At 42.0% G+C, this 27503-nt stretch overlaps 1 protein-coding gene across 7 annotated transcripts in view; it reads left to right on the top strand.

The window, feature by feature from the left end:
* grik3 (glutamate ionotropic receptor kainate type subunit 3) overlaps nt 1-27503 on the top strand; it is a 591681-nt gene that overhangs the window by 429382 nt on the left and 134796 nt on the right. For all 7 annotated transcript variants that reach the window (XR_011883665.1, XR_011883664.1, XM_072247415.1 and 4 more), the window contains one exon: nt 8722-8840. Coding sequence is in view for 5 of the 7 variants with exons in the window: in XM_072247415.1 (XP_072103516.1) it covers nt 8722-8840 (119 nt within the window). In the remaining 2 variants the exon portion in view is untranslated. The remainder of the gene's footprint in view (nt 1-8721; nt 8841-27503) is intronic.

Below are 27503 nucleotides of genomic sequence, written 5' to 3' on the forward strand. Positions count from 1 at the left end.
GCAGAGGATCAGTTGAAACAAAAAGATGCCTTTGGCAGACAGTTCACACAACAGCCGAAGCGGCAGCATTGCTGAGTATGTCAGCCGCCCCGACAGTAGGCTGGAATACTAGGCATATTCCAGGACTCATTCTAAATGTAGAAAGAGAAACAGAATTAATTCTTCAGGTTTCAAATCCTGTTGATAAAGAATCTTCATTCTGAAAACTGAATCTGTTTCACACTCTTCTCCCTCCCCTCCCCTTCCCCCCACACCCTCTTTCCTCCTCCCCACTTCCCCTCTCCCTCCCGCCCATCCCACTCCCTTCCACCCTAGTCCTGTCCTCCATCCTTGTCTTCCCCTCCCCTTCCCCTCCCTCCTCCTCCCCACTTACCCTCCCTTTCCCCTCCCTTCTCCTCCCCAGTTCCCCTCCCCTTCCCCTTCCCCCTTCCACCTTCTTCTCCCTCCTCTCTTTTCCCCTCCCCCTTTGTCAGTCCCTTAGGATTGAAGATACCTTGCTTCCGAGGTCTGACATGACTGTTGAGGCTGATGTTGAAAGTGTAAACACTTCTGCAGATGGTGCAGGAGATGACTGAGGGCTCCTGCTGCTTAATCAGGACTTCTCTGTGTTTTTAATGACAGGCTTTCATGAATGCTGTCTTTCCATATGGAGTGGTTGTGTGTCAGTGGTTCCCAGGAGTGAGTGGAGGTGTTGCATTTCTTCAAGGGAGCGCATCGTTGAACATTTTTTTTTGCTTTTCTACTTGGTATGATCATCCAATAACAGAACTGAGAATGGACTCTGTAGTTTCGCGAGTCTGGTAATGGACGTGGGAATGGCATAGACTACCGGGTATAGTGACTGAGTGTAAATTGGGCTTCAGTGATCAGGATGTTGTTTTGGGAGAGGACACTGGCATTGATCTGCTTATCCTTCTGATGGATCTTGAGCATTTTGCAGTGATGGAGTCGATAAGGCGACCCTAGTACCTTGGCATGCCTGCTTTTAGCTCACAGAGTTGGTGTGTTATACAGTGATGAACTGACGTTGGTAAGTGAAGAACTAGGTGTTAACCCAATCAGTAGGTTCAGAAGAGCTAAATAAAGTGTGTGAAAAGGACACATGCTAATGAGTGAATTTTTTGTTCCTTGAATGCAGTTGTAGAACTGGACAGCACTGAAACACACTCTTCAGCTGCCATATCTATCACCAGGTACTCATCTGTATTAATCCAATTTTCCAGAAATTAGCCCAGTTGTTTATCTTGGAAGCTTTAATGGTTATGCAGGCAATTCTTAAATGTGAGAAGCTCTGTCACCACCACCCTCACAGGCAAGCATTCAGATTTGAACCATTCTTGGTGGGGGAGAAATTATTTTCTAAATCCTCTCTGAACCTCCTCTCCCTTTTTAACATTTGGATTTCTCAATAAAATGCACTTTAAATATTTGCCGTCTTTGATAGCAATTTTTATTGTTGGAGTCTTTTTATTCATATTTTCTTTTTCATTTGGTGCTGCCTGTCATGATGCAGGGTATTGACCCAAAATGGCAACTATTCCTTTGCCTACATGAATGCTGTCTCGTCCATTGAGTTCCTCCAATTTCACTGCAGGGAATCCTGGACTAATGTAGGCTCAGAAATCTCATTGTGAAAGTGATTGCAATATATGTATATATTCTGTATATAGAATTAAAAAGAAGTTGTTCTTGTTGCACAGGGTCCTACCCTCCTAGCAGATAGTTCAGAAAACATATCTGGCAATATTTTTCCTGCTCGAAATTAAGAATTTCTTTCCATAATTCATAACAGTGAATGAGTGAGGGTCTTTCCTACTGTGGAAGAGGTCTGGGTTCCCTATTGGAGCCTTCACAAATGCCCCTCTGATGCTGTAATGAGCAGTAAATTATGGTATGTGGCTGAAATCTGCTGTGGTTAGTTGGAAATATTCCTGTAGCGAGGAAGGTGGGAAGCACTCTAACTTTAATCACCGTGAAGAGACCTGTCTATGTGCAAAGTGATCTCCTTGCAGTATTTCACATATCTCTGTGATTTCTGCCCTGGACAATGTGATCTTCTGACTATGTAGATGCTGGATTCTGGGGTAACACAAAACATGCTGTAGGAACTCAGTGAGTCAGACAGTATCTTTAGACAAGAACTGATAGGCAACATCTCAGGTGTAAACCTTTTATCTGGATTAATTGGATGGACTCAACCCAAAGCGTTACTGTCTGTTTCAATCCGTAGATACTGACTGACCCACTGAGTTTCTTTCAAATATGTTGCTTCTCAAAGAGATCCATGTTGAATGCAGCATCTCTGAAAATGCTGCAACAATGTTCTTTTTTCACAAATGGGCATGTCTTTACCTCCTGCCTCCTGAGATTGCTGGTCCACCCCTCATGTTACAGTGACACCTTAGGTAAGAGATTGCTGCCAACTGTGACGGTGACTCTGCCAAAGCAGTCGTTGAAAAAATATATCAGGAGCTTGATCCTGGAGACAGTACCCTGCTTCTTTAAGCATATTGCGTGAACTTTGTGAGGTACAGTATTTCAAGTGACAGCATTCCCTTATAACAGGGGTCACCAACCCTTTTTTTGTGCCATGGAACCTTACCATTATCCAAGAGATCCATGGACCATTATTTGGGAGCCATTGCCTTACAATGATAAATGCAAGAAAGTATCACTGCATATTCTTAACTGTGCTGAGAATGTTCCAACATATTTGCAAGCTATGCAAGATATGATGTGCCAGTATCTTGGAACATCTTGCAAAAAGTTCTGATTTATCCTGATGAAATAATGACAGTAGGTGTTCATCTGATGCCTAAAAATAGCAAACCGGCCAACAAAAATATCATTCAGGGCTAGAGATAGATAGATAGATATACTTTATTGATCCCGAGGGAAATTGGGTTTTGTTACAGCCGCACCAACCAAGAATAGAGCATAAATATAGCAATACAAAAACCACAAACAATCAAACAGCAAAATGCAAACCATGCCAGATGGAAAAAAGTCCAGGACCAGTCTATTGGCTCAGGGTGTCTGACCCTCCACGGGAGGAGCTGCGAGTTTGATGGCCACAGGCAGGAACGACCTCCCGTGCTGCCCAGTGTTGAATCTCGGTGGAATGTGGCCGAAGTCCCACAGTAAAAAGTTCAATATCCGGTCTGCAAACACGTTCCTCGATCGTAATATGACCCGGGTTGCACCATCTGTTGTTAACCAGAACAGTAAGCACCCAACTCCTTTACACTTACCACTCTCAGTGCACTTCCGGTCAGGCGGAACGGTCTGGAAGCCGTCCATGGAGAAGTTTTGATCGCAGCCCCGTTCCAGTGAAACACATCACACTGCGCTCCCGAAATGTTCTCTCACACCTGGCTAGCGCCGAGAACTCGTCCATTTTATTACCCACCGAACTCCTCTTCTCCGTAAGTCTCTGTTGTCTCGACCCGGTCCTCTTTCCTCGACTTTGTGATCCCCCTCTGCATCCTCTGTGTGCTTTCCTCCGGATTTCAGCAAGGGTGTCCACCGCTCTGCTCGCTAAACCGGCCGGCATTAGCGCAAGCAGCTGGTCCCTGGAATAAACAATGCGACCATGCTTCTGTCCCGCGTGTCAGGATGTAACTATTTCCAATGCTAAAAACCCAAATAAAACTCTCTCTACCAGCATGTTAGAGAGGGTGCAGCTTCGACATGTTACCGTGAAAAAAAAAACAAAAAATAATGTAAGTTAAAAGTAAGAAGAAAAAAGTAAGAATCCAATCGGAACGACTGTAACAGGCTGCATGCACGACCGGCGCATGTGCACTATGTGGTCCTAGTTTCCCGGTGGGCACAACTTCATTGAGAAATTATCACCAGAAAAACCTCATCTGGGTTAAATTGTTTTTCATTCTTGATTCGTGCATAAAACATGAGTTCCAACCAATCCAATTTCTAGACAACGTTGCAGAAGCAGAGAAGAAAACAAAATTAAAAAACTGTGAAGCTTTACTCCTTTCTTCTGTTCGAGATCACTGAAATCGAGGAGCTCTAATAGACTTCTGTTGCACCAGCCCAGATTGAAACAGAAAGGAGGGGATTACAAATTGCCATCTCTATTGCACCATTGTCACTATGCACTAACAACACTCCCATTCAGTCCTGTCAGTGTAAATGTGAGCACTGAATGGATTGATAGGCCTTCTATGTCTCCCACAGCAATCTTGCAACATATGTTAGCCCAGAGAGCATGTTTTAATGTTCCAAATCAGAAATAGATAAATAATTCAAAAATTTGGTAAGATTCCAACTTGTGACTGCATTCATATTCTGTGGTGAAAGTAATCGAGACACGGGGTTCTTTGAATCATCTCCCCTTTATTTGCCTTTAAAGTTTCAGTTTAAAGTTACATGATCTACATAAAAGGGACATTATTGCTGTGCAGTCACAAAGTACGAGCGTTGCACAGGAAACGTGAAAGTGCTTTTGCAGGAAAGTTAAGAGTGGCTACATTTGAAGTGAACTGGAATGTGAAACTCAGAATCACTTTTGAGAGTTTGAAGTTAAGTACTATTGATGCATTCAGGCAGAAGCATATGCAGAGGAGTGAGGAAGGTTCAGAATGATAAAGTAACTTTGGTATAGTGGGCTCATGCAGGCAAGGCATCAGCAATGGACAAGTGGCTTGTTTCTCAGTTGTAAAATGTGTACAATGAAGAGTCTGATCAGGACAAAATAGCATTTTTCTTTTGTTACATCTTTGGGGTCACCCATTCTTGCTGCTCTTCCCACGTGCTCCCACTCTCTCACTTCCGTGAAACACCTCACACAGTTCTTCATAACCACCATGCAGTTAGCCACTGAATTCAGATCTCTACATTGTTTTTTGATCAATTTGGCATTTGTAAAGATTTAATTTCTAATCCTGTATTTATAAAGAAAACACGGTTCAAAATTGACATATTTTCCATTTTCTGAGTATTGTGGGAAATCAGGTTCCGTGAAAGGGGACATAGATAGAGCAACTATTTACAGGACAAGACAGACACTGAACTTTCATTATACCCTTCCAGTTAAACTCATTTACAAATACCCAAAGTAGCAGTACAAAGCAGACACTAAAGATGCGTACAGTGGGAAATGCTTATCTAAAGTGTGCACCCTGGCCACCTTTGCTGCAGCACTGTTTCCATGATACCGTCTATCCGTGGCGACCGGGAGAGAGGAGAAGAGGAGATTACCGCATGTTAGATTTAAACTTCCGGTGCTGTGACGTCAACAGCTAAACAGAAGCTAGTGAGAGGGGCTGTGTTGCTCCTTACATGGGCCAGTTCTTGTCTCCCTTGGGGGTGGGGGGCAGAATTTCCATAAGCAAATAAGTTAAGACACTTGCTGCATCATTTCATCCCTCAGAAGCCACAATACTGTGATACTCAGCCCCGCTGGCTAGTATAACTCCCGCGGATGCCCCACTACACTACACATAAACAGAATGCAATAATACCCAGAATTATCATCCCACCAGTTACCACACAGTCCACCAGACTCCTGATGTCCCAAAAGACTACCAGATTCCCCTCAGGGTGTAGTAGTTATACAGCTGGCCCCCTGCTTTCCTGATCTCACTTATTGACTGCTGGGTGAGTAGATTTCCCAGACTTGTTGGAGATGCAGGTGCAGAACTCCTGACCAATAACAAGACAGGTGCCATCTTCCTCTGCGAGCACATGGTATCAGTTCCCAGGGCAGCCTGGCCATACCATACAGGGAAACGGCTATCATCCAGAGCATTTCTGCCTCCATGATAGCCCTCATACTGGGCCCACCCTCATGGGCAGGTGCTCATTCATGCTATTGGTATGTACGTTACCACATACCCTGAATAGCAGCATCTGGACCTTCCATTCAGAAGCTACGGATAGGCCCAGGCGCTGGATATCCAGTATGTACCGCTTAGCATCCAGGACGTGCCCACTTTCATGGCATCTCAGGATAATGCTCCCTCTCGTGCTCGCTCTGCCCACTGACTGGTTAGACGTGTGCTCATTGTACTGCCTGTATCAACACCCCTTCCCCTACCCTGTTGGCAGAGTGCTTACCCTCTGAGACGGGACCTTGGGATTAGGCAAATCGTACATAAGGAAGTACCAGCCTTTAAAAACACTTACTCCGATGGGGGTTACCTGAAGCACAAGTTCTTTAAGGCTATTCCCATACTATGGGGCGAGGTTGGCTGGAATGGACCAATCCCTTTCGGTTTCTTCCAAAACAGAATTCCAGGACCTGAGAAGCTGGACAAGTTCCTCCAACAGTCCTGTTCTTCATTATTAAAGGGGATCTGTATCAGCAGCGCCCTTTTTGCAGCGTGTAATGGGGCCCCCGTACAAATCCAACAGTCCAGAGCATTGGTGCGGTTCACCTACTCATACGCCATCCGTAATAATGTGTTAAAGCATCTCACACCAATCACCATCATCGCCATTGCATCCACCACTTTGTCATTCTGTAATGTAGAGAGACACAGACTCACTCCCTCCTGGTTAGTCATTGGGTATTTAGACAGGCTTTCTCCCGTTCCCCCCGGTGACGCCAGCTCATCGCATTGCACTCTGAACTCGTGCCACAATCTCCCTATGCTCTGGGGACCCCTATGGGTGCTGCACCTGAAGTGGCAGGACAAAGCGGACACTGAAGTGGCAAATACTTATCTAAAGTGTGCACCGGGTCATCTGCAATGCAACACCTCCCCCATCTACCGTATCTGGGGTAACCTCCCATCTACCGTATCTGCGGTAACCTTGTCTACCCAGCCTACGGAGACCAGAGGGGAAAAGAAACCGCATGGTTACCGCGCACAAGATTTAAACCCTACCAGCGCCGTGACATCATCCGCTAAACGGAAGCTAGTGGGAGGGGCTGCAATGCTCGCTCCTTACATGGGCCAGTCCCCGCCTCCCATGGAGGCATGGCTTTCGAGGAGCAGGTAAGTTAAAACACTTACTGCAACGCTGAGAAATTGTTGCTCATGTCGCTAATCATATTTTAAAGTAATCTTGCTGACCCATTGAATATAATTTGGTACACACCTTGGCATCACTTCAAAGCAGGGTTTTCAGAAAGAAACAGTGAGGAATATCACAAGCACTGCATTTTGACCACGGAATGCAGAATATGTTTCACTTGTTACAAGTATCATCACAAAACAATTTTGTAATTAGTTCTTTAAAATAAGTTACACACTTAGTGACCATACTGGGAACGAATCTGACTTCATATTACCACAGTTTGTAGAACGTAGAGTGTCTCCTCCCTGAGCCTACTGTACCCAAGTTATTCTAAACCTGTCAGAATATACTACTGTCTTTTATTGTTTTGGGAACTCTTTCTTGCATTTAATTCCTGCTTCTGAAATCATTGAATAATGCCTGGGCTATCTGTTCCTCCTCTCTGCTTCTCTTATCTCTCATCTTGAAACGTGTAGTCATTACTTCGTCAGGACTGCATGTGTCCCCCGACTCTTAGTGATGTAGTTCACTCTCAAGCAGCCTGTGGAATGACCTGACAAGCTATTCTATAGAAGGGACGTTAAATCTGGGTGATAAATGCTGACCTTGTCAGAAATGCCCATGTGCCATAAATTACAACTAAAAGAAATCTCTTCATTTTTGCCACGCTGCTGGATCTCCCCCACAGTGTACTCAAACTTAAACAATATTCTTCAGTATCCTGAATTGAATTCTGAGGCAAAAAAAGCTAATCATAATTACAAGTTGAAAGAAATTAAAATGTTCACAGTGGCATGAACTTTGTTTTTGAAAACACAAAGGAATGACAGGTTGTTCAAATGCAATTTTGTTTACTTGCTCGGTGCAAGGCAGAGGTTTTGATATTTCATTCTGCATTACATGAAGTAATTCTTTTTAATAAAGCAATGTACCTCCCACTCAGTGAAGGCAAAGCTCAATAGAAACTTTTAACAATATGTTGCCTGACTTGTTAAAAATGATGAGGGGCATTGATCGTGTGGATAGTCAGAGGCTTTTTTTCCAGGACTGAAATGGCTAGCACAAGAGGGCACAGTTTTAAGGTGCTTGGAAGTAGGTACAGAGGAGATGTCAGGGGTAAGTTTTTTAAGCAGAGTGAGTGCGTGGAATGAGATGCCGGCGATGGTGGTAGAGCCGGAAACGATAGGGTCTTTAAAGAGATTCCTGGATAGGTACATGGGGCTTAGAAAAATAGAGGGCTATGGGTAACCCTAGGTAATTTCTCAGGTAAGGACATGTTTGGCATAGCTTTGTGGGCCGAGGTGCCTGCATTGTGCTGTAGGCTTTCTATATTTCTGTTTTCTATGTTATATCCTTCACTGCACTTTCTGTCACACTGGAGACAAATTAGAATGTACAGAACTACCACTGGAAATAACCATAATGAATTGCCTAGAAAGGTCTATGTGCCAAATAAGTCTGTGAGAGAGAGTAATAAGAGAACCATACACACTAGCTAGGAAATAAATGTGGAGAATAAACATCAGCATAGACTGAAACTTTGATTTGAATTTTGCCAGTTTCTTCTCATGGGCACAATTGCTGATGATCATTTTTCTATACAGAATATTAATCTATTTTTTTCTTTCAAGTAATAATCGGGTTTCGTCTGAATAGTTAACTTTGTCTGATTCTTCTCAGGCTTTAATACTTTGAGCTTTCTGTTCACTGATTTTCTCGTTCTCCTTCCTGTTACAGGTTCAGCCCCTATGAGTGGTATGACGCCCATCCATGCAACCCTGGATCTGATATTGTGGAAAACAACTTCACCCTGTTGAACAGCTTCTGGTTTGGTGTCGGAGCTCTCATGCAACAAGGTGAGATGTGTTTCATTGGCTGCCCTTCTCTCCCTCCTCCCTGTCCTCTGAAAGGCGAGGCATTCCCATTGGCTCATTAACTGTATTGTGCTCCTTCAGAGCCAGAGTTTCAAGCAGAGCTACTCAAAGATAAGTAGAGACTGCTCCAAAACTTTTAAGTAATCAATATCTGATTTTTTTTCAACTGATGACTCAAGCACATGAACATCCAAACAGCTGCTGTAGTAAACCAGGTTCCTTGACATTGTACAAATCAGTGGTCCTGAATACTCCCACCATCAGCTCCCGTGTCAGTGCACATGGACCAACTCAAGTAAATCTCTACATCAGGGAAGGAAGTAGATGACTATGAGAAAATATGTACCAGGAAACTGGATCACATAATTTTTATACACAACACAGTACAATTTTAATGGAAAAAATATGTAATTAAAATGAGGTTCTTATTTGTCTCAGTTGAGTGGTTTTCCTTCCATGCATTTTACTTGTAGATGCCTGAAGATGTACAGTAGTTTCCAGTGGCATGCCTCATTTTCATTTTCATTTATGGAGCACTCATGTTGGTACAGGCTTCAAAGCTCCAGGGACATTTCCCAGCTGTGCAAACGTGAGTGTCTTGTGGAGAGTGACCCCAGCTGGTAGAGTCCATACGAAAGTATCTTTTGGATGCAATTTTGAAAATGTTTTTACTTGGCTCTCCCTGAGGACACATTACACTTTTCTCTTCCCAGTCCCACCTTCCTAAGACTAAATTGCTCCCATGGTTTTGCAAATTTTGCCTGACATCCTTTGCAGACCATTTTACCATCCTCTGATTTGAGTACAGAATCCCCTTCCAACTCAATCCCCAACTCTTTCTGACCAATGATCTGCCTTCTCCAAACTGAATCTAATAGTTGTCTCTAGTTCCAAATGTTCTACAGACTCTCCAGCAATCCTTCTCCTTACTAGTCGGTACTAACCCCAATCCTCGTAGGACTTGACCCACTCCACCTGCCTTAGACCTCTCTCATCTCTCCTACCTCCTTCCGCTACCTACTCAACTTCAAAGAGGAAAACCTGAGAAAATAACTTCCGAGAGCTGGGGGGGGGGGGGGCGCAGTAGCTTAACGATTACCATAAGGCTATTACAGCACCAGTGGCCTGGGTTCAATTCTGTCACTGTCTGTAAGGAATTCTGCCTGTGGCTGCGTGGGTTTCCTCTGAGTGCACTAGTTTTCACCCACATTCTGTAGGTTACTTCATCACATGAATAATTGGACAGCATGGGCTCATTGGGCCGGAAGGACTTGTCACCGTGCTATATAAATTAATAAAAAAGCTGTAACTGAGATAGACTGAAGAATGTCTTTTTCTAAGAATCAAGTCTATGAGATACTCCATTATCCATAGAAGTAGGACATTTTTTGCTCCATTATTGAAACTTTGTTTACTTGCATGTCTATGAATTATCTTGGCACTTTTTGATGAGATTAAAGGTTTCTGATGAGATTAAATATCTACTCCTATTTTTGAAAAGTTATCGCCGCATTTCCAAAATAATATTCAGATCTGCAGCTTTCACACTTTTGTGCCAGAAATTTGCTGTTAGCCTCATTTCAAAAGAAAAGGCAATAACTGACAGCAGCGTAACACTGGATGATTTCACACATCAGTTCAACATGGGATGGAAGATGATTATTGAACCATTTTAAAATTAAATAAGAAAGTGCAATCAGCGTGCAAGTTGAGGGCAGGACTCTACCCCTTAATATAAATACACTCAGTGGCCACTTCATTAGGTACCTCCCAAACTTAATATTAAGTGGCCACTGAGTGTATATTTGTGGTTTTCTGCTGCTGCAACCCATCAACTTCGAGGTTCAATGTTTTCTGTGCTCAGAAATGCTCTTCTGCACACCACTATTGTAACGTGTGGTTATTTGAGTTGCCGTTGCCTTCCTGTCAGCTTGAACCAGACTGGCAATTCTTCTATGACCTCTCCCATTAACAAGGAGTGATTGCCAACAGAACTGCCGCTTACTGGATTTTGTTTTTGTTTTTCACATCCCATTCTCTGTAAGCTCTAGAGACTATTGTGCACGAAAGTCCCAGGAGTTAAGCAGTTTCTGTGAAAATCAGATCACCCCATCTGGCACCAATAATCATTCCGTGATCAAAGTCACTTAGATCACATTTCTTTCCCATTCTGAGGTTTGGTCTGAGCAACAACTGAACCTCCTGACCTTGTCCGTGTGCATTTTTGCATTGAGTTGTTGCCACGTGATTGGCTGATTAGATATTTGCATTAACATGTGGCAGTACAGGTGTAGCTAATAAAGGGACGAGTGTGTGTGTGTGTGTGTGTGTGTGTGTGTGTGTGTGTGTGAAGAGAGAATATGAATAAATGAATATTTAGGATGAGTTTACCTGTGTTGAATTAACAATGAGAAAAACAGAAGTGAGTGTCATTTTCTGCAATAAGAACTACTGTGCAAATCCCTAAAGCATTTTTTGTTTACGATTGCTGGTTTTATTTTGGTCTGTTTCACTGGAAGATTCATAAGTTTGGGAGCAAAATATATCGCTTGACTTGTATTCCAAGATTTAAACCATTGATCCAGAAACCATTATTCATGTCCCTTTATATTATCCAGGGAAGTTAAATCAGTTAATGCGTGGAACATGTTGTGAAGTCATGGTGATGTTGTAGCTGGTTTGCTCCGGTGGAGTTGGGATTAGAATGATAGCATTCTCTTTTTAAGCGTAAAATTCAAATTTTCTTGGTCTTCAAATCAGAGTTGTTTATCTGCTCTGAATGACCTCGCTCCCTAAGTAAGAAGCTTCAAGGTTAACACAGCAATAAAAAAAAATTGTCCTGCTGAAATTCCAGAGTACACCAAGCTGTTGGAGCTGATAGTTTTTCCAACAGTACAGCACTCCTTGCCCTGACACCACATATTTATCTCGGTCTCCCAGTCATGACGAAGGGTTCTCCAACCTGAAATGCTAACTTGTTTCCCTTTCCCCAGAAGCTAAGCATTTCAGTGCTTACTTCAGGTTTCTGGCATCAGCAGTATTTTTTTTAATATCAGTTGACTATTGGTGAAGCGATGGCAGAAGTCTAATATGGAACTGTCAGCGTAGGGAACCACTTTGTCCCCCTACCCACAGCAATTTTTTACTGCTCTTATGATACCTAAAGAGCAAGGGTTTTGTGTGAAATGTATGACCCCAAAAAGTTTAAAAAGTATCGAGTTATTTTTGAAGAGGCGGGGGTAAAAAACTTAACCCAGTGAAACAAAAACCATTATCGTGTATTGCACATCAAACAGTAATTTCTCTGTTGATATTTAGTATTTCAATTTGGTAACCTGTTTTGCAAAGTTATTGAAAGATAGTTCACTGATGAAAGCTGCAATGGAAAACTCACACTTAAAATGTCATAGTACTGTTCAGGTAAATTGGAAGGAAGCTTTAGATTCCTTTCAGAATGGTCACTTAATATGATCTGCCTTCATGTGGTAATAAGCATAACATTTCAATGCAGCTGTCAATTCTGATTGATTTTTCTCAGCGAGAGAATTAAAATATTTTCAGACACATACATCAGCTTTGTGGTCAGTGAGCCTGTCTAATGCTGTTCCCTATTAAATCTATGAGAATGAGTATGGGATTACTCAGTATCATCAAGCCTGAATTCATGGTACTGGATGGAAGCTGAATGTGCTTTTATGATATACAGAGGTTAACCTTTGCAACTGTGTACTCTTCACACACAAGAATACAGCGCTGTGTCAAAGACGTGACTTCCCGCAAATTCTAATTAGAAGGTTATTGAAAGGCATTAGTTGTCTTATCAGAGCACAGGTAAATGTTTATTTAGTGCGGAAATAGATGGTGTGTCATAGTCGGTAGATTGAGAAGTTAAATACAGTACGTCTCCGCAAATGATGAAACAGTGTGTTTAACCTAGGAAAATAAGATTGTTCAAATGATTCTATTTAATATCAGAGAATGTGTAGTATACCACCTGAAATTCTTACTCCTTGCTGACATCCACGAAACAAAAAAAAACCAAAGAATGAATGACAGAAACATCAGAACCCAAAAAATCCCCCCAAGCACAAGCAAAAGCAAAAGCACTGACCCTCTCCCCACTTGCACCACCAAAATCACCGAACCACCCCACCACTATGCAAATAATAGCAAAAGCCCCCAAAGAAACCTTGATCTAAAGTCTATCAAAAAGTACAGTTCATCAAAAGGCCCAATACTTTAGTATCTCAGACAGACTATCTGTCATTAGCGAGGGAGAGAGAGATCGCTCCTGTAACAAGAGTGGGAGACCAGCAGCTGGCTGCTCCGATGTTACAATCTTCTGTGTAGCTTCGCTTAGTCCCCTGACTCGAGGATCGACAGGCTCTCACTCATCAAAAAGTGAGAGTATTGCTCGAGTCCAGGGGAGTTCTTCCGACAGCAGTACAAGCTGCCTGCTGTCTTGATGTTTCAGTCTCCCACAATGCTTCAGTCAGCAACATCAATGTGGTCATCTACAGGGCCACACGCCGAAGGCACACTTCTTTCAGGCCGTCCTCGGAGATATCAAAACGCCAGTCCGCACGGTGAGTCTGAGAATGAGAACTCACCAGCCATGGAGAACCATAGTTTGAGTTGTAGCTGTATATCACCAACTCTGACGGGACCCCTGCCACCTTGAAAAGAAAGGCATGAGAAAAGAGGAATAAGCTGTTTCGTGGACAAACTGGAAGAAGTCACCTGGGTCTACAAAAAACCCTGGTGCCATCTTTTCTCGCTCCTCTCCTTGAACTAGCATTTTCCTTTTTATAGCCTCATAAAATCAGGAAGTGGAATATGAGACATTAATTATTTGTCTGTTTCCTTCTCAACCCAACACCACCACCTAATCAGTGTTGATGGTGATCACTGGTCTATGATTAATTAATTAAAAATGTGAATGAATGTTGAAATGAACAAACACAAAAACAAATACCTAAATATGCCTGTTAACTGTTAACCAGTCCTGTGTAAATGAACAGCTATACTGAAAATGTTGGCTGAGGATGGAGTAAAATTGAGGGGTCGGGTGTGAGGTATGCCCAGCCATTTGGTTCAGTCACCTGTACCATGTCTCCAGACCCATTGATGAGTTCAGGGGCAGAGCAGGAAGTTATGAACATCCAATTTGCCTGCAGTTCTCCACAGACTCATCCTTTAGTCATCAGTGTGTTGCAGTTTATTATTTCAATGTAGGGAAACACTCCAGGCAGTGTCTCGACAGCAGCACAATAACTCCCCAACGCAATGATAGTGGACGAATATGAAGGGTCTCTACCCGAAACATTGACTGTCCAGTTACCTCCATGGATGCTGCCTGATCCACTGAGTTACTAAAGCACTTTTATGTGTTACTCCATATGACCAGCATCTGCAAATTATTTTGTCTACAAGAAAAATTACCATATGGCCTGCTTTAGTAATATTGGCTGGAAGATGTCTTGACCAGAAAACCCCTGAGCACTTCTTCCAAGAGTGATTCAGCGAAATTCAGCACTCTACAGATTAATTTGATTGGTGCCTGGGATGAGGGACAGCCTTATGAACAGATATTGAGTAAGATGCTGTGTAGTTTACTACTAGGGAGGGGTGCTGGTAGAGGCAGATTCATTAGAGATATTTAAGGGACACTTAGATAAGTGAAAGAAAAAGAGGGGCTATATGGGAAGGAAGGGTCAGATTGAACTTAGAGTAGGTTAAAAGTTTGGCACAACATGGCCTCTACTATGCTGTAATGTTCATTTTCTATGTTAAGATTGGCCTTCATTCATTGGGATTCAGAAGGAGAAGAGATGCTTTCATTGAAGCATGCAAAATTGAAAATGGCTTTCACGACTTAGGTGCCAAAGGCTACTTCTGTCATCTATGGTGTTTAAAACCAGGGAAACAGGCTCAATGTAAGGGGTTAACAACTTAAGGCTAAGCTGAGGAGCAATTCCTTTCTGATGGTCGTAAATCTCCAGAAATCTCTACCTCAGGATGTTTTTGATGCCTAGTCACTGAGTATGTTCAAAGCAAAGACGAGCAGGTTTTTGGATGTTGGAGAACAGTACCTATGCACAACATAAGAACATAACATAAGAAATAGGAGCAGGAGTAGACCATCTGGCCTGTTGAGCCTGATCCACCATTCAATAAGATTTGGCCATGGACTCATCTCCACCTACCCACCTTTTCGCCTTAATTCCCCTACTATGCAAAAAAACTTGATAGGTAGTTAGATGAGGCACAGGATCAGCCAGAATAGTGTGAGATGTAGATGCAGGAAGAGGCCATTCAGTCCCTAGTGGCTGCTAGAATATTGAGTAAGATCATTGGTGATCCCTTATCTCAGAACTACTTACCCTCACTAAACTCATATCTAACCAGATGGTGCTTTCTACACGTTTTGCTTTTATTTCAGATTTCCAACATCTGCATTTTTTTCCCTTTAAAATGAAAAATGTTCCTGAATAAAAGAAGCTCTTAATGACACATGACACAAATCACCTCCCCAGTTTTAAATTGGGTTGTCCTACTTGATGTGGACTTAGGCAGTGAGGAGAAACGTTAATCCCCTTTCTCTACAGTGTGGATGGAACCCACACAATTTAACTCAAAGCTGAGAACCTGAACAAAGCAAGTTAAAGGGAAATTTAGTGGGATAATAGAATTGTTCTGTGCTCCAACATAAAGTCAATGGTCCGGAATGACCTCCTTCCATAATTAAATATTGAAATGTGGAAATTATTATTATGGGCTGGCTGGTGGCGCAATGACATCAGCGCCGGACTCCGGAACGAAGGCTCCCGGGTTCGAACCCAGTCGGGGCTGCTCCCGAGTACGCTTTCCATCCGTGCCAGGTTGAGTGTCGAGATTGCAACTCGACCTCGTAAAATAAAGGGAAAAATACTGTGAAAAGTCTCTGTGAGGAGTGGCGCGCCACACAGTCTCTCTCTCGCTCTGCGCCTTGTAAAGGCATGAAAAAGACATTGCCCCGCCAACATTGCACAGGCACGCACGCACGCACACACAGATGCACACACACGCCAAAAAAAAAGGAATGTGGAAATTATATGATTGAGACTAACAAAACAAACACATTTATTGTGCAATAGCTAACAGGAAAAAAACATCAAAAGAATTAGAAGACGGATTAGGCCACTCTTTCCCTTAAGCCTGCTCCACAGTTCAAAAGATTGTGGCTCTTCTGATCTTGACATCAATCTCAGACGTCTAAAGAATTACTTATCTCAGTTGTTTAATGTACACAATTAACTGAGTCACAACACCTCTCTGTGGCACAGAGTTCCAGAGATAAATGTTCCAACAATGGAATAAAATAAACTTTTCCAAGGGTGATTCCTATCCCATTATTTGGATCTTGGCTCTAGATTGATCACAGGAGAATCATTCCTTTAGTATCCATATTACCAAGCTCTCCTGGGATCCTGTATGTTTTATTTTCAAATTGCAGATGCCGGAAACTTGAATTAAAACCAGAAAATGCTGGGAAAACACAGCAAGTCGGGCAGCATCTGTGGAAAGAGGAATAGTCGAATGTTTCAGGTGTGTGACCATTCACTAAAGCAGAGTGGATCTTGGATCATAGAAGGATTCTGTTTCTACAGATAATGCCTGACCTGCTGATTGATTCCTGTGTTCCATCAGGATCTTGAATGTTTCAATAAAATTACGTACTCTAAATTTATGAAAGCTTAATATTTACTTTTAAGACAAGGAAGCAATCTTGTTAGCATTCTCTGGAACAGGTATATCTAATTTTACTTCGATAGTAGCTACCTGACCTGCTGAGTATTTCCAATATTTTCAGTTTTTATTCATAAGCGTGAGTCTACTTATTGTCAACAATATGGGTAAGACATTTCCCAGTATAAATATGTTGTTTTGAAATGTCTGTTTCCCTTTTCTCCACTTTGTTGATTGAGAATTCTTGCTGAGAACCAGCATCAAAACTGTTCACTTACTAATCTTTGGAGACTTGGGGTTATCATGTGACCTTGTGCAATGCAGTCCCAGTGAGTAATCATCCATTAATGATTTTCAGTCATGTAAAAAGTACCTACCTGAATGTGAAAATGGCCTGTTATTCCAAGGTAAGAACAAGTGGAGGTGTCACATTAAGTGCAGTAATGTAGTGTGACATCTGACTGTTCGCAGATAGTCTAGCACTCTCAACTGGTATTGGGAAATCTGAAATTTTTAGAAAGTTGGCAGAATCCTGAGCATCATATCAGGGGTAAAACAACTGTGCATGCAAATCCAGTCTGAATATACTGACAGCAAGTGATTAACATCACAATTTATTATATTACGTTCAAAATCTGGGAGCAGTGACTGTGAGTGAAATGGCTTTACTGATCGTAGAGGCTCTACCTTGTTTTTTCTCAGGTTATAGAAAAGACATACATTTACACAGTGCCTTTCATATTCCTGGTTGCAGGAGGGGTAACACATGTAGCTCTGTGTTCTGGGATTTCATTATTTTCGACATGATAGAGCGGGAGGTACTAAAGGGGGAGGGATGTCATTACTCATCAGTGAAAATATCAGCACAGCGCTCCGAAGGGGCAAACTGGGGGGCTTGTCTACTAAGGGAAATTTGATGGAACTGAGGAATAAAAAAGGATGACCACATTATGGTATAGTATATATTATGCTATAATAGCACGGGACAACAAAGATTTAGCTTTCTGAATACTTTTGGGTGTACCCAATGTATTTTGGGCTGCTGATCATGAAAACTACCATGCAATTTTTCTATCACATACCATTTTTTATTGAAATCGCCTGTATTTGTTGTTTCAATTCATAATTCAAGTCAAATAAAATGTTGCCCATAATGTAAGCTAAAAATTTTTCTGTCTTGTCCTGGCATACCTGGGCATGCTTAGGCAGGGTAGATGCTGCATGGCAGGACAGGTTTTACAAAAGCCTTAAAAGCATCACCTACATGTTTTTACATGTATATCGGTTTGCAGTCATGTTGATGCACATGCTCTACACGCATAGTATTTTGTGAGTACTCATTATAATAAAGTTATTTTTATTGCAAAATGTCTTGCCAATGTTGCAAGAGCTGCAATACTCTCTGTTATATTTGTGGTGACTATAAGCTTAAATCTTGAAGATGGGGCATTACTCCTCTTAGTAAGAAAGTCTATGTGCTCTACTTTGGGAGTAAAATTGATGAACAAGACAAAGCATGGGCTCCTCACATTTGTTGTGGAACATGTGCTCTCAATCTTAGAGCTTGATTCAAAGGTACTCAGAAGTCAATGCCATTCGCTGTCCCAAAGGATCATGTGACAGACTGCCTCTTCTGTCTGACCAGTGTGCATGGTTTCTCCTCTAAAAACAAGAAATCCAATGAGTACCCCGATCTGCATTCAGCCATGTGCTACATAGCGATAGTCTTCCAGTACAGAAGCCACATGAAGTCTAGAGGAGGCAGATAAAGATGCTGAAATGCACGAGCCCAGAATCAAAAATGACACTGACACTCTTAACAGATTTTTGAACACTTTATATCGAGTGAGCTTCATCTGATAACTCAATCTAAGTTAAATGACCTGGTCAGAGACTTGGGTTTGTTAAAGGCAAAAGCTGAATTGCTGGGTTCAAGACTGCAGGGATGCTTTTCTAGGCACAAGAATTTCTTTGAAGGATTTCGATATTTAAGAAAGATGTTTCGCAGAATAACTGATGCCAAGATTAAGGAAGGTATTTTTGCCGGTCCACAAATCAAACAGGTCATCATTGACAGACAATCTGAAGAATTTATAGTGGGACTGGAGGAAATCATGTGGAAGACATTCAAGGATGTTATTGGAATTTTTTTGGCAACTACAGAGCACTAAACTACGTGCAGCTGGTTGGTACCATGCTTCAAGCATCCAAAACCATGAAGTGTAATATGTCACCGATTCATTTTCTGCATTCCCAGTTTAACTTCCCTGCAGGTCTTGGCACTGTTAGCGATGAGCAAGGTGAAAGGTTTCACCAGGACAATGCGGTCATGGGCAAATGGTGTCAGAGCATTTGGAATCCATCAGCGCTGGTTTATTATTGTTGGGCACTTAAGCAAGAAGCTGCAGAGACACTGAGTACAAATGAAAATTATCAACAAATCATTTTTAGCTTAGTTGAACTTTTGCAAGGCATCAGCACCGTTATGCAATTAAACACATTATATTCAATAAAAGATAATTTCTTGTTTCTCCAATTATATTTCTGAAAGTATGTTTGTGTTCAGCTTCAAGCTGTCTATCATAGCCACAAACAACCTCTGAGGAAGCAACAATTTCAAAAAAAAAATGTTGTCCAGTGTGGTCAGTGGGATCTAGAAAGTTTGGAAAGATAGAGTAGAGAGTTGCAGGAAATATAAGTTTGTGATAGTAGGTGTTTTTAATGGCTTGCATATTCATTTTGACTCCCATATTGTAAAAGGACTGTGTGGAATAGAATTTCTTAAATATATTCCAGAATGTTTCCTTCATCAGTATGTAAACAGCCAGAGAGAGCGGGACTGAGTCAGGACATGTGACTTAAGTGTGTGTAGAGGAACGCACTAGTTATAGTGCAAATGATTGTATTTACTTAACAATAATTATGGAGAAGGATAAGATGGATCCTTGGACTAAGATTCTAAATTGGAGAAAGACCAATTTTAATGGCATTAATTCAAGTTCAAAGTCAAAGTAAATTTATTGTCAAAATACATGTATGTCACGAAATTCAACCTTAAGATTCATTTTCTTGTAGACATTCATAGTAAGTACAAAAAACACAACAGAATCAATGAAAGACTGTACCCAACAGGACGGACATGCAAACAATGTGCAAAAAACAACAAACTGTGCAAAACCAAAAAGAAAAAAAAATAATAATGATAATAATAGGCAATAAATATTGCAAGAATGAGATGAAAACTCCTTAAAAGTGAGTCCATAAGTTGTGGGAACACTTCAGTAATGGGGTGAGTGAAGTTAACCCCACTTGTTCAAGAGCCTGATGGTTGATGGGTAATAAATGTTCCTGAATGCGGTGGTGTGGATCCAGGGGCTCCTGTACCTTTTTCCTAATAGCAGCAGTGAGAAGTGAGCATGGCCTTGATGATGGATGCTGCTTCGTGCAACCACGCTCTATGGAGATCTGTTAAATGGTGGGGAGGGCCTTACCCTTGTTGGGTTGGCTGAATCCACTACTTTTTTTAGGCTTTTCCGTACAAGGGCATTGTTATTTCCATTCCGGCTGGCCGATATGCTCTACATTGCACATCTGTGGAAGCTGGTGAAAGTTTTAGATGACATACGGAATATTCGCAAACTCCTAAGGAAATAGAGGCACTGCTGTGTTTTCTTTGTAATGGCCAGGAAAGGTCCTCTGAAATGATAAATCTGTTGAATTTCAAGTTGCTGATCCTCTGATGAGGCTCATGGTCTTCTGATTTCCTTCTCCTAAAGTCAATAATCAGACCTTTCATTTTGCTGACATTGTGTGAGAGGTTGTTGTTGTGGCACCACTCAGCCAGATTTTTATTCTCCCTCCTATCAGCTGATTCATCACCACCTTTGATTAGGCTAACAACAGTGGTGTCATCAGCAAACTTAAATATGGCATTGCTTAACCACAAAGTCATAAGTATGAAGTGAGGAGAGCTGGAGGCTAAGCACATAGCTTTGTAGTACGCTTGCTGATGCTGATTGTGGAAATGTTGCCACCAATCCAAACTGTCTGGGGTTTTCAAGTGAGGAAATCAATTGCACAAAGGAGGTATTGAAGCCAAGTTTTGGAGCTTATTGATCAGTTTTGAGGGGGTGACAGTGTTGAATGGTAAACTGTAGTCAATGAAGTTCATCTTAATGTATGTATCTTCACTGTCAGGGTCTTCCAGGGCTGAGTGAAGAGTCAATGAAATGGTATCTAGTATTGATCTGTTGTGGTAGGCAAATTGGAGCGGACCCAAGTCACTTCTCAGGCAGAAGGAGAAATGTTTCATCACCGACCTCTCAGAGCACTTCATCATAGTAGGTGAAAGTGCTACTGGACAATACTCATTGATGCACGTTACCATGTTCTTTTAAGATAGTGGTATAACTGAAGCCTGCTTGAAGCTGGTGGGTACCTCAGACTGCCGAAGTGAGGGGTTAAAGTAATCGGTGAACACTCCGGCCAGCTGATCAGCACAGGCCTTTAAAACTCAGCCAGCTACCCCGTCTGGGTCGGATGATTTCCGTGGGTTCACCCTCCCGAAGGATGCTCTCTTGTTGGCCTCAGAGACTGAAATCACAGGGTCACTGGGGGCCTTGGGAGTTTGTAAAGTACCTCCCCATTTTGATGGTCAAAGTGAACATAAAAGGCAGGCATTGAACTTACCTGGGAGTGAAACCTTATTGTCATCTGTCTTACTTGGTTTCACTTTGTAGGAGGTGTTAGCATGCAAGCTCTGCCACAGCTGTTTGAGCTTTCTTCAGTGATTCGAGTTTGGTCTGATATTGTCACTTTGTATGTGAGATGGCTTTCTGGGGGTTGGACCTGTACCTCTTGTATTTTACTTGGTCACTAGACCTCCACACCACTGTTCTGGTCCTCAGTAGATTGCAGAACTCATGGTTCACCCAGGGCTTCTGGTTGAAAAAGACTGTGCCAGTCAGCTTTGAACTCAATGTAGGACTGCCTTATGGACTCCAGCTCTGGACTTTTCCCTCAGAGTTTATTCTCATAGCCTTCCCTATGAGTGGGTATAGCAGCAATGAAGTGGGGGTTTGAGATCAGAGTTTTCCTTCTCCTAGATGAACTGCCAAGTACAGCTGACAACCCCCATCTGCCCAAAGCAACTGGTTTCTAAGAGGCTCTTTGAGATGCTTGCCTTTGGAAGCATTTAATAGGTAGTGGGTGCTTATTCCCACTACCTACCTTGGCTATGACAGCCTAAATGAACTGGATTCTAGGAATATAGAAGGAATACATCTATAATTGCTTAAAAGTGGTGGACCAGGCCAATAAAGTTATCAAGAGAACATTGACATGCTGTTGTACTTGTGATGCTCGTTGATGCTGTGGACGTCTTTCACTCTTCACCATGAACTGGCGACCCACTGTCAATTAGCTCAGTCAGCACACTACAAGATACTCAATAGAGGCTACTGACAAATACTGTATAATCGAATTGTTCATTGTGTACCAATTACTGGCTTGTTAGAGGAAGCGCATAATCTCTTCCACTCATAGCAATGTACTTTACATATCTAAACCAGAATGATTTGATGTATAACAAGGAACTATGTACAACTAAATATGTGATGAGCATTACCCATTCATCTCCAGGGTCTCACATCCGTGTCAGAGTAATACTCCAAAAGTCCTCCTTAATTAAAGGCTTTGACGAGCCATCGTCTGAAAATTCTCCTTAATCAAAGAATTTGACAGTGTTGAGTGAAGTGAGTTAGTGGTATCCTGACTCCATTTTCTTAACTTTGAAGAACAAAATTATCAAAATTGGGATTAAGTAATAACTCAAACAGCTGACAATTCTGATTGATGGGAGAGATGTAAATGTCTGTCACAGTGAACTTGATCAAGAGCTGAGAAGGGTGCAGAGAGTGTATTGGTTCAAGTCACATGTGCAGTACCTAATTTGGCAATGAACTGTTGAAATGCTTTATTGAGAACCGCTGACTCTGTTCACCACCCTGCTCCATGTCCTTTCTTACCTATCATTGGGGTGAGGTTGAATAATGAGCTGCAACTTAAGGCAATGTAAATGCTATGTATAAACAATAATTTGACGTCATGCAGAATTGTTGAATTTGTCAAACACTTTCTCTGCATCCCATTGTCCTTTGCATTTATTACTACCTCTTGATTTTTCTGCTGATCGACAGGTTGTTCAACCAGTTACTTTCTTTTGAGCAGCTCTATCCTAGTGAAATTATTCATTTTGGAACTGTAAGGAAACTGAGTTCTGTTGGGAGTTTCTAAAAATGTATACAGTATATTTATTCATTTATTCAGAATCTGTCCATCTCTGGCAAGCCCAGTATTTATAACCCAGACCCACTTGCCCTTGAGGAGCTGCTTTCTTGAACTGGTGAATGTATTCCTATAGTACTGTTAATAGTCTATTCCAGAATTCATAATTCAGCAACAAGTGAAGGAATGGTAATATATTTCCAAGTCAGGCTGGTGTGTGACTTGGAGGAGAACTATAGATGGTTTTCCTCCTAGATGATGGTGTTTCTGTGCACTTTCTACCCTTAGACCATAAGACATAGGTGCAGAAATAGGCCATTTCAGCCAATTGAGTCTGCTCCGCCATTTCATAATGGCTGATCCCAGATCCCATTCAACCCCACACACCTGTCCTCTCATCATATCCTTGATGCTCTGACCATTCAGGAATCTATCAACTTCCGCTTTAAATATACCCATGGACTTTGCATCCACCTTAGTCTGTGGCAGAGCATTCCACAGATTCACCACTCTTTGGCTAAAAATGCTTCTTCCTTACTTCTGTTCTAAAAGGTTGCCCCTCCATTTTGAAGCTGTGCCTTCTAGTTCTGGATACCACCACCAGAGGAAATATCCTCTCCACATCTACCTTATCTGGTCCTTGCAGCATTCGATAGGTTTCAATGAGCTACCTACCCTTCCACCTATCTCCATATCATCGGCAAATGTTCCCACAAAGCCATCAATTCCACTATCTAAATTACTGACAAACAATGTGAAAGTAGCGGTCCCAATACTGACCGCTGAGGAACACTACTAGTCACTGGCAGCCAAACAGAAAAGGCCCCCTTTATTCCCACTCACTGCCTCCTGCCTGTCAGCTATTCCTCTATCCATGCCAGTATAATTCCTGTCACTCAATAGGATTTTATCTTGTTAAGCAGTCTCATGTGAGATACTTTCTTACCTATCATTGCCTCTCCTTTCTCCACCCTGCTTGTTACTTCCTCAAAGAATTCTAACTTATTTGTCAGGCAAGATTTCCCTTTACAGAAACCATGCTGACTTTGGCTTATTTTATCATTGGTCTCCCAAGTATCCCGAAACCTCATCCTTAATAATGGACTCCAACACTTTCCCAACCACTGAGGTCAGGCTAACTGGCCTATAATTTCCTCTCTTTTGCCTTCCTCCCTTCTTAAGGAATAGAGTGACACTTGCAATTTTCCAGTCCTCTGGGACCATGACAGAGTCAAGTGATTCTTGAAAGATCATGAACAATACATCTGTTATATCTTCAGCAACCTTTTTCAGGACTCTGGGATGCAGTCCATCTGGTCTAGGTGACTTATCCAGCTCAAGACTTAGCACTTTTGCCTTAGCACTTTGTAAAAGCAATGGTACTCACTCCTGCCTCCTGACACTCACGGACCTCCCGCGTACAGCTAGTGTCTTCCACCGTAAAGACTGAAGCAGAGTACTTATTATGTTCATCTGCTATTTCTTTGTTCCCCCATTACTACCTCACCAGCATAATTTTCCAGTGGTCCAATATCAACTCTGACCTCCCTTTTATTCTTTATATAGCTGTAAAAACGTAGTATCCTGCTTTATATTATTGGCTAGTTTGCCTTCATATTTAATCTTTTCCCTTCTTATAGCTTTTTTAGTTGCCTTTTGTTGGATTTTAAAAGCTCCCAATCATCCAGCTTTCCACTCAATTTTGTCATGTATGGCCTTTTCTTGGTTGTAATGCAGTCTTTACTTCCCTTGTTAGCGACGGTTGCTTAGCCCTGCCATTTGAGCACAACTTCTCTGTGGGACATATCTATCCTGTGCCTTGTGAACTATCCCCAGCAACTTCAGCCACCTCTGTTCTGCCATCATCACTGCCAGTATCGCCCTCCAATCTACCTGCCTTTGTTCCTCTACACCCACAGTCACTGGTTTAGAAGCCCAAGCAATCAACAAGGTACTTATTCTGTAATGATACAGACTGCTCCATCTGTGTCAATGATTCAGGGAATGAACCTTTTGATGGAATGATGGATAGGATACTAATCAAGTGGACTGTTAGTTCTAGTTGGTGTCAAGCTTCTTCAGAGATCTTTCAGCTACATGTGTCAGTAATAAGGCTGTTGTATCCCGTGACTTCAGCCATTTAATTTTAAGTAGAAGGAATCAATTGGGCTGAATTCCTTCCTTTTTAAGTGCAGATCCATATTTGCTCTTTTCTCATTTACTTATTCTACAGACCCAGTAAAAGTATTCACTGTGACCTGTAGTGCAATTTAGAAAAATTGGCATGACATTAGCTTCCTTACATTCATAATGTTTTAGGGAATACCATGTTTTCGATTGATTGATAGAGTTTAATAGATTCATTAGTCAACAACAGAATTATCATGTTATCACTTGGACAAAAATCTAGATTTGTATTTCTCTTTTTAAAAATTTTTGATCCAGAGATTTCTATATTCCAGTGGTATTTGCACTCTATGGAGTTGCCCAATTTTAATTATCAAACAGAAAGCAAAAGTAGTTCAAGGAGGCATTTTGAATTGAAAAGATCAGATTTACATGCTAATCTGAAAAGTGTAATTATGGCAATGAAAATGGATCATGCATAAGTGAATAATGAAACACAACCAGCCATACTAATCACGTATCAGAAAGAGCTACTGATGCAGGTTCTCCTTGCAGACTAATTGCAGCTCTCCTAGCTGTGCCTCGTGTACACTTGCATTTTCGGATCAAATGTATTTTGTCTGAGAGAAATGAAACAGACATACAAGTTCAAATGCAGTTACTGGGCAGTCATTATTTTGACACAATTTCTCCATTTCCTTCCGGACTTATTTAGATATCGTAAAAGCCTAGCACAGCTATAATCTAATTTTTATGTTTCAACTGCTGGATTTCCAGAATCCATCCCACCAGCACTGATTTAAGATACAGATACATCTCAAGCTGTACCTAAGTCTACCTTTACTGTGTTCGTCCCACAGTTCAATGGATGTGGGATGGGGATGAGGAGTGGGGAGTCCAGTCATCATTCCAGAGAATCTAGGTGGGAGGGATGCTGTTTCAACATTGTAATGAGGCATGCACTTGGGACTTCATTACCTGTTTAGCTTTGATACTGACTGCAGGATTTCTGGAATCCCACTTGCTGAAGGGAAGGAGTAATTTTTCAACATTGCCTGTGAGCCAGAAATGTCACTACATTATCTATCCCTAACCCTCTCCCAAATACACAAAGCTAACCTGACTCCTTCTCTTCAAATGCACCCAAACACCATACCAAATAGTCCCAAGATGACCGGACCAGACATGCCTCCAGATTTATTCCAAATCTGTGATAAGAGTTGGAGATTCCACCACAAATCTCACTCAAGCATTGGTGTGTCCTCCCTTGCAATGAGATTGAGATTGCTGAAAAGTTCTCCACCCTTCACTCCTCCTCACAATGATTCAAACCCCCGCCATGAAACACATTTCTTCCTTCCTCTCCCTCTCTTTTTCTCTGCCTCCCTTTCTTACTCTGTCTCTGCCCCTCTCTCCTTCTGCCTGTCTCTCATTCTGCCTCTCTCTGTCCCCCTCTCCTGGCTCTCTCCCTTTCTTTGCCCCTTCTCCCTCTCCCTGTTTCTCTCTCAATCTCTGCCTCCCTCCCTCACTTTCTGTCTCTGCAACTCTCTCTCTCCTACCCCCTCCCCTCCCCCTTCCTCTCCCTCTCCACCTCTCTCTCTCCCACTCTGTTCCTCCCCCTTTCTCCCCTCCTCTCTCCCTCCCTCTCCTTCTCTCTCTCTCTAATTATCCCTTGCTCAGCCTGCCTCTCTCTGTGTCTCTCACTTTCTGCTTCTCTAACACACACACACATACACACACACACACACACACACACACACACACACACACACACACACACACACACACAGACTCACAGACACACACACACACACACACTTTGCCATGTTATCGCCTAAATTATCTTCTTCTAACTGGAGCCGAACTTGACAACTTGTGAATCAGGCTAATATGTAGGCAGGGAACCTCATCAAATAATCAGCAGGGAAATGAAATTTTGCAACTCTAGCTCTATCTTGCTCCGAAAGCCAACACAATGAAGACTGAGGAAAAACATCTGCATTAAATACTTGCTGCAGTAATTAAAATGCTGTCCTCATGTCTGCTGACCTTCTGAAAAGCCCTAGCATCATCTTACTTTCAAATACCTTCCATTTTCGTCTTAATACATGCAATGGTCTTCACCCCAGATATTTTATGAGATGGATCCAAAGCTTCAGGTACAAGCTGGGCAAAGCAATTGACCCTCTCTCCTTGTTTTCAGGTTACGCTCAACAAATAACCATAGACTGTTGAATAGCATCTCCCAGTCCTGGGAATTCTAATAGGCACCAGTTACAGGACTGCAGACACGGGGAAATAAGTTCTCTTCCGTGTTGTAATTCCCCCCAGACACGGAAGTATATTGGCATCCTTCAGTGTCACTGGTTCAAAATCATGTGACTCCTTTCTCTTTAGCACTGCAGTGATTCACAAAGCCACCTTGCCACCTTCTCTAAGGCTTTAATGGTGAGCAATCTGTGTTTTTTAATTTTAAACAGCAGAATGTGAAATATGAAACAAAAA

Source organism: Mobula birostris, chromosome 30 (genome assembly GCF_030028105.1).
Source record: "Mobula birostris isolate sMobBir1 chromosome 30, sMobBir1.hap1, whole genome shotgun sequence".
Lineage (NCBI taxonomy): Eukaryota > Metazoa > Chordata > Chondrichthyes > Myliobatiformes > Myliobatidae > Mobula > Mobula birostris.